General features: G+C 38.5%; 1 protein-coding gene across 3 annotated transcripts in view; it reads left to right on the plus strand.

Moving 5' to 3' along the window:
- Positions 1-16,593, plus strand: part of DDX46 (DEAD-box helicase 46) — a 22,764-nt gene continuing 6,171 nt past the window's right edge. For all 3 annotated transcript variants that reach the window (XM_068408566.1, XM_068408567.1, XM_068408565.1), the window contains exons 1-18: positions 1-87; positions 2,192-2,380; positions 2,680-2,820; positions 4,053-4,164; positions 4,633-4,798; positions 5,099-5,244; positions 5,576-5,689; positions 7,289-7,454; positions 7,821-7,941; positions 8,294-8,469; positions 8,912-9,033; positions 9,858-9,936; positions 11,746-11,828; positions 12,632-12,796; positions 13,159-13,321; positions 14,242-14,435; positions 14,983-15,120; positions 15,786-15,935. In XM_068408566.1, the coding sequence (XP_068264667.1) occupies positions 71-87; positions 2,192-2,380; positions 2,680-2,820; positions 4,053-4,164; positions 4,633-4,798; positions 5,099-5,244; positions 5,576-5,689; positions 7,289-7,454; positions 7,821-7,941; positions 8,294-8,469; positions 8,912-9,033; positions 9,858-9,936; positions 11,746-11,828; positions 12,632-12,796; positions 13,159-13,321; positions 14,242-14,435; positions 14,983-15,120; positions 15,786-15,935 (2,442 nt within the window). In that variant the 5' untranslated portion in view covers positions 1-70. The remainder of the gene's footprint in view (positions 88-2,191; positions 2,381-2,679; positions 2,821-4,052; positions 4,165-4,632; positions 4,799-5,098; positions 5,245-5,575; positions 5,690-7,288; positions 7,455-7,820; positions 7,942-8,293; positions 8,470-8,911; positions 9,034-9,857; positions 9,937-11,745; positions 11,829-12,631; positions 12,797-13,158; positions 13,322-14,241; positions 14,436-14,982; positions 15,121-15,785; positions 15,936-16,593) is intronic.

Consider the following 16,593-nt stretch of genomic DNA (forward strand, 5'->3'; position numbering starts at 1 on the left):
GTTGTCCCGGGCGCTGGGGCGCGGAATGGCCGCCACCGTCTAGCGCAGGGACCGCGCCGCCGCCGCCGCCATGGGCCGGGAGTCCAGGTGAGGGCAGCGGAGGTCTCGCCGCCACAGCCGGCCTGGCCCGCGCAGGGGCTCGCGGCTCCCCCGGGTGGCGGCGCGGTGCGAGTGGCTGCGTGGGGGGAACAAAGAGCGGCGTTGGGCCCTCCCGGGCGGCGGGCCGCTGAGGGCCGCGGCGGGCCGCCACGGCAGGCCCCGGGGCCGGACCCGGCGCGGGAGCGAGGAGCTCGCTGTGAGGGTAGAGCTGGGGGGCTCGGGGCTCTGGGCCGGGCTCTAGGGCCCCGTCGGGCCGCGCGGGCGAGGCGCTGCGAGGAGGGTCCGCGCTCCCCGGGGAGCTGCCGGGCTGCCCGCCGCCGCTCTGAGGAGCTGGCGGGGGTCGTGGCCGCGTCTGTGGGCGCGTTAGGGCTGTGTGCGGGGAGGTGGCGGGGTACAGGCGCCTGGCTGCGGTGCGGGGCGGTGGGTCCGGAGCGCCGGGGCTGACAGGCACAAACCCCCAGCCGCTCTGAGCCCACCTGGCCTTCGCTGGCTTGCTTTAAAATAATCCCAGCGGCATAATTAGCTGGGTGGGCTTTTTTACCTGGATTAGGCGGTTTTGCTTGTTCTTTTTAAGTTTATGCGGGATCACGTATCTTTTGGCCTCTCGTAGCTTGTATAAACACCTGATTAGGTGTTGTAACCAGCTCAGCAGTAATGTGATCGTGTACTTCGTGTGTTTCGGGTGAACCCTGTGCTGCCAGACGATCTGGAGCTGCTAACACCCATCAGGCTTTAAACAATCTCCGTAATTTGCATGTTCTGTTGTGGCATATGTCTCTGTCTTCTAGCTTAATCTAACCATCAGATTTTAACACTAAAACTGTGACACAAGAGTCCATGCATGCAGTTGTCCCTACAGTGTATCAACTTCCTAGATCCGTAACTGAGATTTATACTGAGAGAGGCAGATGAGTTGAAATTTTAACAACCAGCTTGAGTTCAAATTAGTGATTCAGTGAAGAGCTGGGTACTCCCATAAATATGTCTAAATTAGTTTCAAACTAGCTAGGGCAGCAGTTGTTGCCAGCAGAACACCCGTAGAGACTCAGGCTGCAAAATCTCCTGGGAACTGAATGCCAGACTGCTGACACTCGAGCGAGCAGGACTCCCTTGCTTATCCCAGTACAGCTGCTCTTCTGATAATGACAAGTTTTTTCTGTTTGGGCTAAAAACAATGTAAAAATGGCCTTAAACGTGTATTAATTTTCTATTTTAATACCTACAAAAAGTTTTAAAAGTGAAGAAATGGTAAGAGGGTGAGAATGAATGGTGGGTGGAGATGGGTGGGGTGGGCTGCATGTGCTGGAGCTGATGTAAAGAAATGTCCATCAGACTTTTGAAACCTGAAATCATATACTCAGCTTTATTGCACACTGTAGGGAAAACTAAAAAAAAAAAGAACATTTAGTTTTTTAAAACTAAAATATTAGAAAGGAGGGAAGTATGGAGCAAATCCTGTGGCATTTTGTGACAGAGATGGGAAAGAAATTAGAGAGATCTAACGCTGACAGATGTTCTTTGCATTCAGTTACACTGCTGATAGGCAGTATGTGGATATCGTGCTGCTACTGTACTGATTCCAATGTCCCTAAATATACCAAAGTGCTGAAATAAACTGTATTATTTTTAGTGCTGATACTGTTGTAATACAACCCTGTGTGGCAGTGACAGAAGGGAAAGAAGGAGGTGGGGGGCTTGAGGTCTTGCCTTCTCTGCTTCTTCCTGCTTCCCAAGCCTGGCTACCAGGCTTGTCGGGAGAAAGGGTCTGCGGGTCCTGGGCTACAGGAGGGAATTATTTTTGTGTGGTGACTGAAAATCAGGAATTGGAGGAAGAGGAGACGGTCACAGTCAAAGTCCCTCTGTGACTTGTACACTCAGCTGAAGAGTTTCCTAGAGAATTCCTAGCCCTGCTCTCTCCCACAGTGTGGCTGGGATAAGAGAGCATTAATGAGGGGAGAAAAAGAGACCCCCATCTCCATCACACACCCCTCAAGCCTTGCTAGCTTCTGTCCACCCAATTATAACAAATATCCTTTGACTGTAAATAGTTTTCACAGTCACGTTCATCTTTTTTTGTGAATTTACTTCGCAGGCATTATCGGAAGCGCTCTGCGTCACGTGGACGCTCTGGTAGCCGCTCTAGAAGTCGTTCTCCATCTGACAAAAGAGGAAAACGTGGAGAGGACAGACGCTCTAGGAGCAGAGATCGAGAACGTAGACGTGAGAGGTCACGCAGTAGGGACAAGAGACGGTCTCGATCGCGTGACAGAAAGCGTCAAAGGTACAAGTTATCAGTTCCGATCAAAGTAGATAAAAATTCCTGTCATCTGCATGTTGATGTTCTGCGCTGTAATTAGTTACTTTGCTGTTCATGATAGATTTTACTGTGTTTAATGTTTTTGCTTTACATTTGTTTAATGTTTTTTGCAATTAAATGGTTTCTATCTGCTGGTGCTGGAGTTTGGAAGCTCTTAGTGGTTTTGATGATTGTTGGATTCCTTTTACAACCTGTTCCTCAATAGCACGCTAAAATTATACTATGATTGTGTTCTAAATAAATTCAATTTTGTTCTGTGGCAGACGTTCAAGAAGCAGAGAAAGGGAACGTAGCCGGGAGAGAAGACGATCCCGCAGCCGAGAGAGGAGGCGCTCTAGAAGCAGAAGCAGAGGTAGACGGTCTCGATCCTCCAGTCCAAGCAAGAATAGGAAAACAGAAAACAGGTATTTGTGTTCTCTAATTACAATCAATGTCATAGTGACAAAATACCATAAAACTATTCCATCCCACGTCATCACCTGAAAATGGAAGGAGGGAGGAGAAAACAACACTATATAGTGTAACACTTCAGAGAAACTCAAGAAGTCTGCCGTGGTAAAGCCACCACCTGTGTATCTGCTGTTTGTTGGGTTCCATGGGTGTGCTTAGTGCTGCAATCAATGTGGATTTGACAAGTACCAGTCTTAGGGGTTTACAATCGAATAAACTAGTGAAGAGACTTAGTAAAGAGGTGGAGCTTGAACTCTTTTAGATGTTTACTTTAGAAATGTGTAAAAACTTACTACAGGTCATGTTCTTTTAAATATATTTTAATGGAATTTCTAGATGTAATTTCAAACAGCGTATAATTATGCTGTACTGTAAAATGAGTGGGAAGTCTGGAAGTTGTAACAGCAGTCTGTGTAAAGAATAAGCAGGTTGATGACAAGCTGGAAATTGTGAGAAGCTGGAATCACAAAGTCTTTTGGAATAAGTGTGTGGTTTGTATTAGAATAGCCCAACGAAAACAGCTTAATGAGATATAATTGACTAAAGTGAGTTTTACGTTTATTATCATGAGTTAGCACGTGTTTGGTTTGGATGCTTTTTTTTTTCTTAATTAGAAGCAAGTAAGGATAATAAAATCTGTGTTAAATGGCTTTTGTATTAAATGCAAGTCTGCACATTACATTTGAGTTACGTAAGTAGCTTTTCCCAGGGAGAGCTGTTTTTATGTCTTTCAGCCAGTACTGTATGCTCAGGGGGACGTTCAAACTTCCATGGCAAGATGCTAGATTACTTTACCTTTCTCTAGAAATTCAACAAACAGGAAATCTTTAATATCTCTTTTCTAACTGCTGCCTTCAAGGAGGTGTAAAATAAACTGCAGAACCACTAGGGTATCAATTCTAAGTGTTCTGGAAATGAAGTCTGCAAATTCCTCCTGTAAAGAAATGTGAAGAACAGAAGGAAAGCATGTGAATCACTGGATTGCAATAGATTCTATATTTCTGGTAGTTAAAGGGAGTATTTCCATGAAATGGAAAGATTCTCTGGGAGGCAGTGTGCTTTGTAAGGTATTTGAAGACATAAATCTGTACAGGGTATTCATAGTTCTGTTTTTATCCAGCACATGTGTATCCTCGCACTGAGAAAAGCTGTGGTGTTTTAAGAAATCTTTGATCTTACCTTTCAGATCAAGATCTAAAGAAAAGACAGAAGGTGTGGAAGTTTCCAAAGAAAAGAAAAAAGAAGACAAAGAAGAAGAGAAGGATAAAGATGCTACCACAAATACTGTGGCCACTGAGGTAGAGGCTTTTAACACTTATAAATTTAAAAGATAGAGTTTAAACCAGGAATTAAGTTAGTCATAGATTACTGCATTAACCAATCACAGGCTTTTGTACTAGAAGGACTTTTAGAAGTAGAGGGTAACATGGTAATTCTTTAGTCTTTTATGGATCAATGGCTAAAATGAGTTGAAACTCACTGGTGTGAGTTACAATATTTTTTCTAGTAAATAAAGGAAAGTTTAATTCACTATTGTCTTAAAAAATTATATGCCAGCTACTATAATGAAAAATAAAATAATTAACTGCATTTCTTACTTGAAAATGTTATAGTTGGTGTTGGTATTTTTCATTTACTTCTGTTGTGATGTTTGTGGATGTCCAGTTTTCTACCGCATGCTCACACAACGGTTATATTTGTTTGAAGAAGCATAGGCTAAAGCCAGTGGCCATTAATTGTCACTATTTTGTTGTTTTTTATCAAAGAATTTTGATCAGAACAAACTAGAAGAAGAAATGAGAAAACGAAAAGAAAGAGTGGAGAAATGGAGGGAAGAGCAGCGCAAGAAGGCTATGGAAAACATAGGAGAACTGAAAAAAGAAATTGAAGAGATGAAACAGGGGAAAAAATGGAGTTTAGAAGATGATGATGGTATTTAACTTTTTATATATAACAGTTAAAATACTTTGTTCCTCATAATATTTTTATTACATTATCTTTAAAGCACTTAATTACTTTTCAGAATGTGAACTGTAAAATAATGAAGCCTAAATCTGGTCATGGCTTCAAATGGTTTAAGATACAGTTGGGATTAACAAACTGGAGAGATTTGTATGAGGAAAAATGATATAGTAATAAAACTGGACCGTAGTTATTTGGGTAGACTAATAATTTAACACGTGAGCACTTTTTTCCTGTCTGTTTTATTCCCATCTTTCTTGCCTGTATTAGATGATGAAGAGGAAACTGCAGAAGGAGAAAAAGAAGGCAGTGAGGTTGAAGATGAGGAGTTAGATCCTTTGGATGCTTACATGGAAGAAGTAAAAGAAGAGGTCAAGAAGTTCAATATGAGAAGTGTGAAAGGTGGAAATGAAAAGGTAAAATCACTTATTAAGATTCCTTGTCTTTGTCTTTTAAAAGTAGCTTTGTGTTTTAATATCAAAATGGCTTTGAAAAAAAAGGGAGGGAAGTGCAAAAAAGGAAGAAGTAAGTTAGATGCACTTAATGCCTGTTTGCCTTAACTTTAATTTCCTGGTGTTTTTATCAAGCTGTTTTATCAAGCATTATTCTGATAAAATTTCACTGAAGAAAGTGAAAAAAAAAACCCAGCATAATGCATTCAGAAGCCCAAATATTCTGTGTATTTTATACAGTATCGTTTTTGTTTTATATGGTCGTGCAAATAATTTTTCTTAACTGTTTTTGTAGAAAACTGGACCAACTGTTACCAAGGTAGTAACCGTGGTGACAACCAAAAAGGCAGCTGTAGAGTCAGAAAAGAAGAAGGGGGAGCTCATGGAGAATGACCAAGATGCGATGGAGGTAATGGAAGTGTCTTATTTCTACTATGAAAAGGCACATGCCTCTTAGAAGAGGCATGAGAATGAGGGTAGTCCTGGGATTTTTCCATTTCCTAGGAGATAAACATTTAGTTATTTAATTTGCAGAACCATGGTCACAAGATTTTTGATCTTACGCAGTTTCTTGTACTGTTTTTGTTGGAAATCACCACGGCAGCTTTGCTGTTCAGAGGCAGTGTTATACAGATGAGAACAGAATGAGTGCATCAGGTTGTCTGGCTTCAGAATTGTTCTTAATATGACTGAGCTGGTGTACGTCACATGTAGTGTGTGTTCAGTTCACACGTTCACGTTACTGAAGCTGGGCAGGCAGTCCTGGCGATCCCGTGTGTGAATGACCCACGAGCCAGTACAGAGTGTTTATGTATGCAGCTGCGCAGTCTGCGTGTTCAGTCACATGTATCTAATCTGAAAAAAATGGTGTTTGTGTGTTACATTTCTGCTGAATTTCTTTGTAAGTGTAAATATATCAATTTCCAAATCACCTGTAAGTTATGGATCTCAAAACACTTCATAAATCGTAATGAGACATCTCTTTTAGCACAAATGGGAGGTAGATGGTCTCGTTTTACAGTTTAGGAAACAGTAGAAAGGAGTTTGATTCTGCCTAGAGCTACAAAATGCTATGCCAAGTCACATGTTCTAGTAGACAGCACCTTAAACCAACTTTATAAGCATTTTGTGTTACACTGGCTGTAAATAACAAATCTGGCTAGTAGGAAAGAGGTGGTACAAGTAGATAAACGTAAGCTGCCCTCTCTGGATGTGGGTTCGATGAACTGGTAGATCTACCTGTAGTCTTTACAGTGTGCAGTTTTTGTGCATGTTGAGCAGTGGCAGGTCATGAATGTTAAATTTTACCAGAACAGTGCTCAGGGATTCTCACAGAGCCATCTTGCTCAGTGATTGGACCTGAACTTCTCAGAATCACTCTTCTGTGTCCAAACTGCCTTCATAAAATACTTTCAGGAGAACAGGAATATTGAGTACTTAATGTGGTTGTGTGTGGTGGTGTAGCCCTGAATAGGTGTTAAGGGTATGGGTATGTTGCTGCCCAGGAGGTCTTAGAGGGGACAGCCTTGCCTGAGTGGTGGACTAGATACCCTGCTCACACTGTAGCTCAACCAGGTCCTGCTAAGCTCCGTGTTGCTGAAGTTCTAGTGTTAGTAGTACTCCACTAGTTTAAAGCTGAGTTGGGTGCATCTGTCAGAACTGTGACTGCAGTGGGACGCAAATCAGTGGCGTGCTGGCTGGATTTTTTTTTCTGAGTATTTTCCTCTTACTATTTCTGTTGTATGGCAGTGATTATTTCTGAATGACAAGGCTGGTAGTTAGTATTCATAAAGTCAGGAAAGTGATACGGAACACGGTGAAAGTTAAGGTTTGGGAGAAACATAAAAGAACAATTGGGACTCTTAAACTGAGAAGGGGTTTTCAGTATCTGGTCTAATAGGGTAAGGAGTAACTGTTGCTTCTGAGTAAAGTTGCTCTATAAATGAAAAACCAGAGCGCCTCAGAATACCATTCAGGCTAACTTACACGCAATTTATAATCTATACAGTATTCCTCAGAAGAGGAGGAAGTTGATCTTCAGACTGCCCTGACTGGCTATCAGACCAAGCAGAGAAAGCTGCTAGAACCAGTGGATCATGGAAAGATAGAGTATGAACCTTTCAGGAAAAACTTCTATGTTGAAGTACCAGAACTAGCTAAAATGACTCAAGAAGGTAAGGACAAATACGAGAACACCTTGAGTACTATTAAAGAAAAGAGCGACGGATTTTGATGTGCAAAGAAACAGCAAATTCTTTTGGAATATAAAGAGCATTTGAGCAACTTGGTATAGAAAAGCACTGAGTCAGTTAGATCACTATTATTGATAACCTCATATAATTATATATGAGGCTTTGATCGAAAAATTTACCTGAGTCCTTTCCACCTACCTCCTGTATTTATGTCTAAGAAGCTAAAAGCTGTTTTTCTGGTGGTGATAAAATTAGTATTTCATGTTCAGGGACAGATCAAGACTATTTTCATCAAGGTAGTAGAGAAATGTCAAGTTTGACTCTGTTGTAATGCAAACTCTATTTCAGAGGTGAATGTGTACAGGCTGGAGTTGGAGGGAATTACAGTCAAGGGAAAAGGCTGCCCCAAACCAATAAAAACCTGGGTACAGTGTGGTATTTCCATGAAGATTCTCACTGCCCTCAAAAAGTAAGCAAGCACTTCATGAACTGTATCACGCTTGATTTTGCTCACTGTGTTCTATCGTATGTTTATGAGGAAAACCTTCTTCTTTGTTGCATAATGCAACATGTCCATGTTTGTAGATGTTACATATGTAGTCATCAGAGTGTTTATCACTCAATACTGAGCTGTTGTTATGAACTATTCCTTCTGCCATTTGTTTCATGTTTTTGCTTCTCATTTGTAAGCTGTATTTTTTGAATGGCACTGATATGTATATGTAAATATGAATATGCAAATTTTTTTCAGCATGACTTTGTGATTCACATCTGCCAAATCCTATTTTGTTCTTAAAATATCTTTTTTTCCTCTCTTCAAGACATGGCTATGAAAAACCCACTCCCATTCAAACCCAGGCTATCCCAGCAATTATGAATGGACGTGACTTGATTGGCATTGCTAAAACAGGAAGCGGAAAAACCATTGCATTTCTGCTGCCCATGTTCAGACACATTATGGATCAGAGAGCGTTAGAAGAAGGAGAAGGTCCCATAGGTACAAAGCTTTTATATTCAAAATCACTATTCAAATAAATAAAAACTCAAGCATATGCTTTAGAAGGGTCTTCAGTTTTTCTCTTGGTTATAGGGAGGAATGCTTACTTGCTAATGTCCATTAATGAGTGGCTTTTTTTAAATTTAGTTAATGATCACCATGCTGTTTAACGTTGTTTGTGATCACTGTGCTATTTAGTGTTGTTTCAAGAGCACTTGCATGTCCACATATATGGAAGTGAGACCTTCCTCCTCTGATTTTGAATCTTTCACCAGAGTTCCACCCCAACCTCATGCTGTCTTAACTCTCTTTTTTCTTGAAATGACGTTTTTAAAAATACATATAAGTGAATTGCTTTAAACATCATTATAAAAGATTTTTATTGTATAAAGAACAGCATCTCTTATATTACAATGTGTGATGAAAATGCTCTACTTTTCAGCTGTCATTATGACACCTACTCGCGAGTTGGCTTTGCAGATTACCAAGGAGTGCAAGAAATTCTCCAAGACACTTGGGCTTCGAGTTGTCTGTGTTTATGGAGGAACAGGAATCAGCGAACAGGTACGCACAGAACGTACCTTACTTGACAAATAACTCTTGAATTTTATTAGTTGATGTTACTTTTGCAGTGAATTTAGTTCCTTTCTCTTTCCCATAAACCCAGTACATTTGCACCCTTCGTTATGGATTTTCTCTGTATGAATGGTAGTAAAGCAAAAGCTTAAGCGTTTGCACGTAACTGAGCCTTAAACATACTGATCTGCTTGAAGATTCTCAAGTATGGTCCTTAAAAATTTCAGACTGTTTCTTTTTACGTATGTACTGAGCATGGCAGTAATTAAACTATTAGTGGGATGTGATAGTTTGAAAGTTAATGAGAAGCTATATTTTCATGAGAGTTCCTCTCAAGATAACAAAAGCCAGAAAATGTTAACTCTGGTTTATTGCATTATCCAATATTATATGTTAAGAGTAATTTAGAGATTAATATCAAGGGGTTTTTTTCCCCTCTCCATTTATGGAAACAACAGGAGTGACCATCTGTGATGGAACATGGTTTATTTAGTATTAGTTGTCCCTGATGTAACTAACGTGACATTTCTTCTAGGCCCTTAACTGTGTAGAAGTCATATCCTCATTATAACTACTAAAAGTGGGAGTAACTTAGATTGTCAGAGGTTACTCTTTTGGAAAGCAAAATTTTCCAAAGACTTAAAGAAATTGCTAAGTAAAATCTTTAGATAAACAATTCACGTTAGTAGAACAGCTGTATTACAGTGTATGTTGTTTTCTTTTTTGCAAGGTGATACATGTTTTTTTTAAAAAAAAAAAAACACAAAGCAAAACCCCACTCTAATAGTTTGTTTACTGTGTTTTAAAATCAGATAGCTGAACTCAAAAGAGGTGCTGAAATTATTGTTTGCACACCTGGACGTATGATTGACATGTTAGCAGCTAACAATGGTGAGTAGAAGCCCTTTTCCTATGGAGAATTTTTTATATTTGTTGTGTAATTCTAACAAATTGAAAAGATCATGTGTTTTGATAAATGGTCTTATGGAATTTTCTTATATCTCTTCAGGCTGCACTGTCTAGCTATTGAGACTATATAGCACTAGTAGTAGTTTAATCATAAATTGGTTTGACTTTTTTGGGGAGGACAGGAAATACTACATTCTTGAAGAGTTTCTGAGAATGTTTATCATTGTTAAACTTAAAATGTGCTGGTCCAAATTTTTAAACTTCAAGTCATTTAGATAAAGGTTATAGGGTACCAGTTGCTTATTTTGTCTGCCCATTGATCCTTTATTGTTGTTAGTGTAGCTCAGCAGTTACCCACTTTCACATAAGAGCGCCTGACTCTGCCTTTATCTGTTGGTTTTAAAAACCAGACAGAGAAGCCCTCCCTAAATAACTGTTCAGAAGTAAAAAGAACTGACCTTAACGTCAAATATTCAGATTGATTAAACTGAGCCACTGCAGCTTTAAGAGGTTTTGTCCTAGTGTAACCATTGCATGCTTATTAGATAAAGTTTTATTATTAAATTATTCCACATCAAAACCTCTACTAAACTGTTGACATTATTTAACTTCTGTGGAAAAAGTACCTTCAAGACATATAGAACTGGGCTTCCAAGACTTAAATCGTCAAAGGTAGGTACATTAATGCTGTTCCCAAGTAATTTTACAAAGTTATTATTTGGGGATGAAAGTGTTAAGATGTTAAATAGATATGTAGATTTTAAGACATATTTATTTTGTTCCTTAAGTATGAATTCCATATCGTAAAAAAATGCAGCGCTAAATCTCTAAAAAATAATTTGAGGATTCAGCTGAAGCTGAAAGGACCAAATTCCACTGTAGTTTGATAGGCACGAGTCTGAGTGATAGTTGTAGAAAATGTGAAAAATCTGTTCCATTCTGAGAGCTTTTGACAGTGTCACTCCACAGTTGTTTGGAACTGGATGTGTTCACATATTTATACCGTTTGAGAATGATTCTTAAATCCTTGAGTTAAATCCTTCTCATGAAAGGGAATCTCTTAGCTGTTTGTTTGGGAAGGGTGCTAATTATCCTGTCCACCATAATTTCAAAATGTTCACAGATACACAGCTTGCTTATTGTGTTTCCAGCTGTCCCAGAGTTCGGGGTGGTTCTTAATTTTAAATTTAGTAGTGTTACTGGGTAGGTTTTAAATCTTTGTATATTCATTTTGAAGAGACTACTTACTCTGTCTTATGCATATTATTAGTGGTTAACTACGATTAGTATGATTATCCTCAAATAGTTATTTCTAGCTCCAAGGAAGCATTACAGATTATATGTATAAAAGGAATTTTTCTGAGGCTGCAACAGTTAGCACTGGACTTTGCCTTCCACACATGCGCTGTAATCTCTAATATGTTTTTTTCTAGGTGGCGCTGTCAGATAATGGCTGATGTGGCTCCTTGCTTCATCTCAGTCTTAGTTTTATGATGTGTTTTGGCGAGGGCAGTTTTCTGAATTTTACAGGTTCTTCTGGCCCTATGATGGTATGCAAGAGAAGAGTTTGACAAAATAAAGGGCCTTGTGCATACTTACACATTTCCCAGAATGTATATGTGATTAAAATGAGAACATTAAAATTCACATTTAGTGAATTTTTTTAAAAATTAATTACTGTCTTTGTTAGAAGATAGTGAGACTATATTACATTTTAAAAAATTATTCCTGAGGGAAACTAGATTTCCATTTGATTTTGTTTCCCATGTGTTTTTTCCTCTCCTTTCACAGGTCGGGTGACAAATCTCCGTAGAGTCACATATGTTGTACTTGATGAAGCAGACAGAATGTTTGACATGGGTTTTGAGCCTCAGGTAATTACTGGCATGAGTGACATTGCCACAAGATGTTATTTTCCACTTAAAGGATTTTGCAGTGCTATGTTATGTTTGTCAGGGCAGTGGTTGGACTCGATGATCCCAGAGGTCTCTTCCAACCTGATTGATTCTGTGATTACACTGCCATGAGTGTTCAAAATGATGTGCTACATATGGAGAACAGTTTAAACTGACTCTTTAGTTTTTCTCTTATCCTCATATGCTTTGTTTTCAATCCTTATATAGCTTAGATTTTTCTCTAATACACTATTTTTTTTAATATACTTGTTTTGGTCACTTGTGGCCATGTTGTAGCCCCATGTAATCCATTGATGCAGGTGTCATATTTGTAGTTGGAGACTGCTTATAGTGTCTTTGATGATTCCTGGCAATGTCATGCAGGAGACAGGAACAAACTGTTGGAAATGTTGGTGACAAATTCCTTGCTGGCAGCTTTGGCCATCCAGGACTCATTTAGTTGTCATCAGGCTATATTGTCCTCCAAAACTAGGAAAATTCCTGTATTTTGTCTCTGGAGCTGTAGGTTTTTTTCTGCATGTCTTAAGATTTCTGCTGGGCTGCTGTCAGGTTGCATATTGCCACTTAACTTCCTTTTGAATACAGCAAGTTTTGCCTGTCTTCCAAAGCCAGCACCTAGGTCCCGAGAGGAGATCTGTACAGAAGGGTTTTGTAGTCTGTATCATGCAGATGTGACCTCACTTGGAAGATGACAGCTCTGTATGTGTGTGAAGTTCAGTTACAGCACTTTGGTATTAACAGGGAATGTTCTCTTAAACCAGGTTATGCGCATTGTAGACAACGTCAGGCCTGATCGTCAGACTGTCATGTTCTCTGCTACTTTTCCCAGAGCTATGGAGGCATTAGCTCGGAGAATCCTGAGTAAGCCTATAGAAGTGCAGGTTGGCGGCAGAAGTGTTGTCTGTTCTGATGTGGAGCAACACGTTGTGAGTATCACACATCTGCCTCGCTTATCTGCTCATGTGCTTGCAACAGATCATTTCCCGCAATATTGAATAAAAACCAATATATCCACAGAGCTTTTATTTTTAGAAGTTTAGTGACCTTATTAAACATGAACTCGGAATAAACTAACAACCCTACTCTGCAAACGCAATGTGATCGCTTTTTTTTATTAAAACTTGGTTTTATACCACTAATCTGAACAGCAGTTTTGCCACTAGCTGTGGAAACAGCCTGAAAAAGTCATCTCCTGTTCCTGATTTTTATTTTTATGCACCCCGAATGTGTTTAGTGACTTAAGATACAATTTATACTGTTTCTGCTTTGCTTTTGTATGTTTTTCCAGATTGTCATAGAAGAGGACAAGAAGTTTTTGAAGTTACTGGAGCTACTGGGGCACTATCAGGAGAAAGGATCAGTTATCATATTTGTAGATAAACAAGAACACGCTGATGGATTGTTGAAAGATTTAATGAGAGCTTCTTATCCTTGCTTGTCTCTTCATGGAGGTAATCTGCAATCTTATGGATTTACAGTAACTACTCCAAACTAGAATATTGGTATTCAGTAGTTATAAAGAGAAGTTACTTAGTTCCTGTATAGTAGCAATTATTAATTCTTCCTCAGCAGGTCTTGCTTTATAATTGGGAAAGATACTTGTCTCTTAATTTGAAATAGACATGATAGTTTTCTGTAGTTACTCTTTATTGTTCCCTGTGAGATGTCATCAGGTGCCAAATCTTGTCTCTGTGTGACAGGATTGTTACTGAGAGTTAACACCTCTCAGGGAATATTATTAACTATTTGCTATTGTAGAGTAGAGAATGCTGTTGGAGGAGTATTATATGATATTTTTATTTGAGATTCCACAGCAATAGCAGCTGTTGTTTCACTTTTCTGCCATCAAGTAGTAATATAACGGAAGCACTTCAGTAGCAAGAGGAGGAAATCTCTTTAGAATATTGTCTATCCCAGAGTATTTTAAAACTTTCTATATATAATGCTCTTAAACATACAGTAACCAGTAAGTACAAAACCACTGTTCATTTAGTGCGACAATGGAAGGGGGAAAAATATTCTCCTCCTTCTGAGATTTCTGTTGCCTTTAGAGAACAGACAAGGCCTCCAGATGAGGTCTCAATTGAATATAAGAAGTGAAATAGAAAATCATATAAAACTTTTGAGGATCTTGGTATGGGAAAACATCTTTTTGTAGTGGAAAAACTAAAAGTTTTGTTACTCTGGATAATAGACTAAGAGATTTATTATTCTGGCTAATGCATTTTGCTTGTAGAAGTGTGAATGTATTGAAATCTTGTTTGTTTAGGCTTTTGGTTATTTGAAGTTGGCGGGTGTTTTGACTTGTTTACAAGTTCTTTTGGCTCAAAGCAGAGCTTTATAATTCACTGTTTTGACCGGTTTCTTGCAGGTATTGATCAGTATGACAGAGACAGCATAATTAATGATTTCAAGAATGGAACTTGCAAACTTCTGGTGGCCACATCTGTAGCAGCAAGGGGCTTGGATGTAAAACAGTTGATGCTGGTGGTCAATTATAGCTGTCCCAACCATTATGAAGATTATGTGCACCGAGCAGGCCGAACTGGACGAGCCGGCAATAAAGTATGTATAATTACTGAAAATTTTTCCTTATTTATTGCTTGATCAAGGTGTTCCCAAGGGATAGCTACAGAGGGAGTAGTTTACACTGTTGGTGCGAAGAGGGTTTTCCTTTAGAGTGCATCTAAGGTTTTTGAGTGATCGTATGTAAAATATATTCTGAATTTTAGGACTATGAAAGTTGGAACTTACATATTCTGAGGTATGAATGTTCTTTTAAATCCCATTTGTGGCTGAAAGTTTTGGTGGTTTTCACTGTTGGAAATGTGCCCTACTAAATTTGTAAGATTTTATTTTCCAAACTTTTAACCATGACAAGATTGAAAGGGAAGTGTTCAGTTTCTGCCACTTGTGATCGATTACCTGTGTATCAGCTTCCTGGGAAATCACATTCATTCTACATTCCCACTAAAAAATTTTTATGCGTGAATATCATGGTTCCTTTTATTAACCAGAACAACAGCCTCTGTGCAACGGTGCTTCAATAAATTTAGAGATAAAGTGTCTTTAGAGATTTTTCTTTATTATCTTTTAAATTAATTTTGACCAGGGGTATGCATATACATTCATTACTGAGGATCAGGCACGGTATGCTGGAGATATCATTAAGGCTTTGGAATTGTCCGGGACTGCAATTCCTGCTGATTTGGAGAAGCTCTGGGCTGACTTCAAAGACCAGCAGAAGGCTGTAAGTAATTCTTTCTTCTGTAGTGAGCTTTGGTCTGGGTTTAATGCATATGCACATGGGTCCAGTTGTTCAGTATACATACAGGAGTCATCTCACTGACTTATTGAGAACATATATGTATGCTTAGGCAAGTGTGTAAGTGTTTTTGAGATTGGGATCTTGAATGTTTACAGGGCTGTTGAGAATTGAATTAAATTGAGAATTTAAATATCATCATCTGATACGTGATAGAGAAATGCCTACTGTGTAAGGGAGGCGTTGGCTTTTATCAAAATTTATGTAAAAGATAATGAAGTTCTTTCACAGAATTTGTATTATTATTTCTAGAGGTCTCGCCATCAGAGGATCTTGCTCATGCTGAAAAGACTTTATTCCGATATAAAAACTGGAGGGTTTTTTTCACTGCGTTTGAAAAGCATTTAAAATGTATAATTAGAAACAGTGAACTGTTGGGATTTTCTGTATCTGCTGAATTGACATAGCTTTTTTATTACACTTCATTGTAAAATACAGTTTTTAAAATTTGAAGAGCTTTCTAAATGTGCTAGGATTTGCTTTTTAAAATAAATTACTTTAAAATTATTTGTATAATTTTATAGTGATTTTTTGACTATCAGAATTGAGATTTTAAACTTCTAAGTATGGAAATATGTTTTTGTTTTCAGGAGGGAAAGCTGATTAAAAAAAGCAGTGGATTCTCAGGGAAAGGTTTTAAATTTGATGAAACAGAACAGGCTTTGGCTAATGAAAGAAAGAAACTACAAAAAGCAGCTCTTGGCTTGCAAGATTCAGATGATGAAGATACAGCTGTTGATGTAAGCACCCGAAAATAAGATTTAAGTTGCTGAAGGATTTGCAGTATATTTGTTTTTTCATCAGTAGGTTACATAACACATTGCAGAACGCATGGATTATTGTTACTCCATGTCCTACGCTACTGACTCAGTTGAATTCCATGAGTAGATCTGTATGTATTCTTTGATACAAAAGATAAATAGCTATGAAGATCAAGATCTATCTATGAAGATTTTTAAAGTCTCTTTCTGACTTACTGGTATTTTATACTTGATATATGTAGTTACGTATATGCCACAAATTCTTTTTTTTTGTAATATTAATCTTGCGTAAATTAAATATAACAATTGCCCTCAGTTACAAACATTTTTTTACTTGCAGTGTTTTAAAGAAATTCATAGTAGCCTTTTTTATTTCTAAATCCTTATTACATTCCTTTCTTAATGTTTGTTAGACTCCTTTTTGTAACCTGGAAAGCAAACACTATGTTCAGACTTTTTCCTTATTATTAGATCCTCTGTTCCTTTCGTTGAGTTGTAGTTCTGAGCAGGCTTCTACCATCTATACAAGATTTATTTCTTTAAAAGCACGTAAACTAAATGCACGTTAGTGTTTTCTTTCTTTAGGATGATAAGATTATCTAATGGTAAATGCAGTGATCTAATAACTGATATTTTC

Source organism: Nyctibius grandis, chromosome 10 (genome assembly GCF_013368605.1).
Source record: "Nyctibius grandis isolate bNycGra1 chromosome 10, bNycGra1.pri, whole genome shotgun sequence".
NCBI lineage: Eukaryota > Metazoa > Chordata > Aves > Nyctibiiformes > Nyctibiidae > Nyctibius > Nyctibius grandis.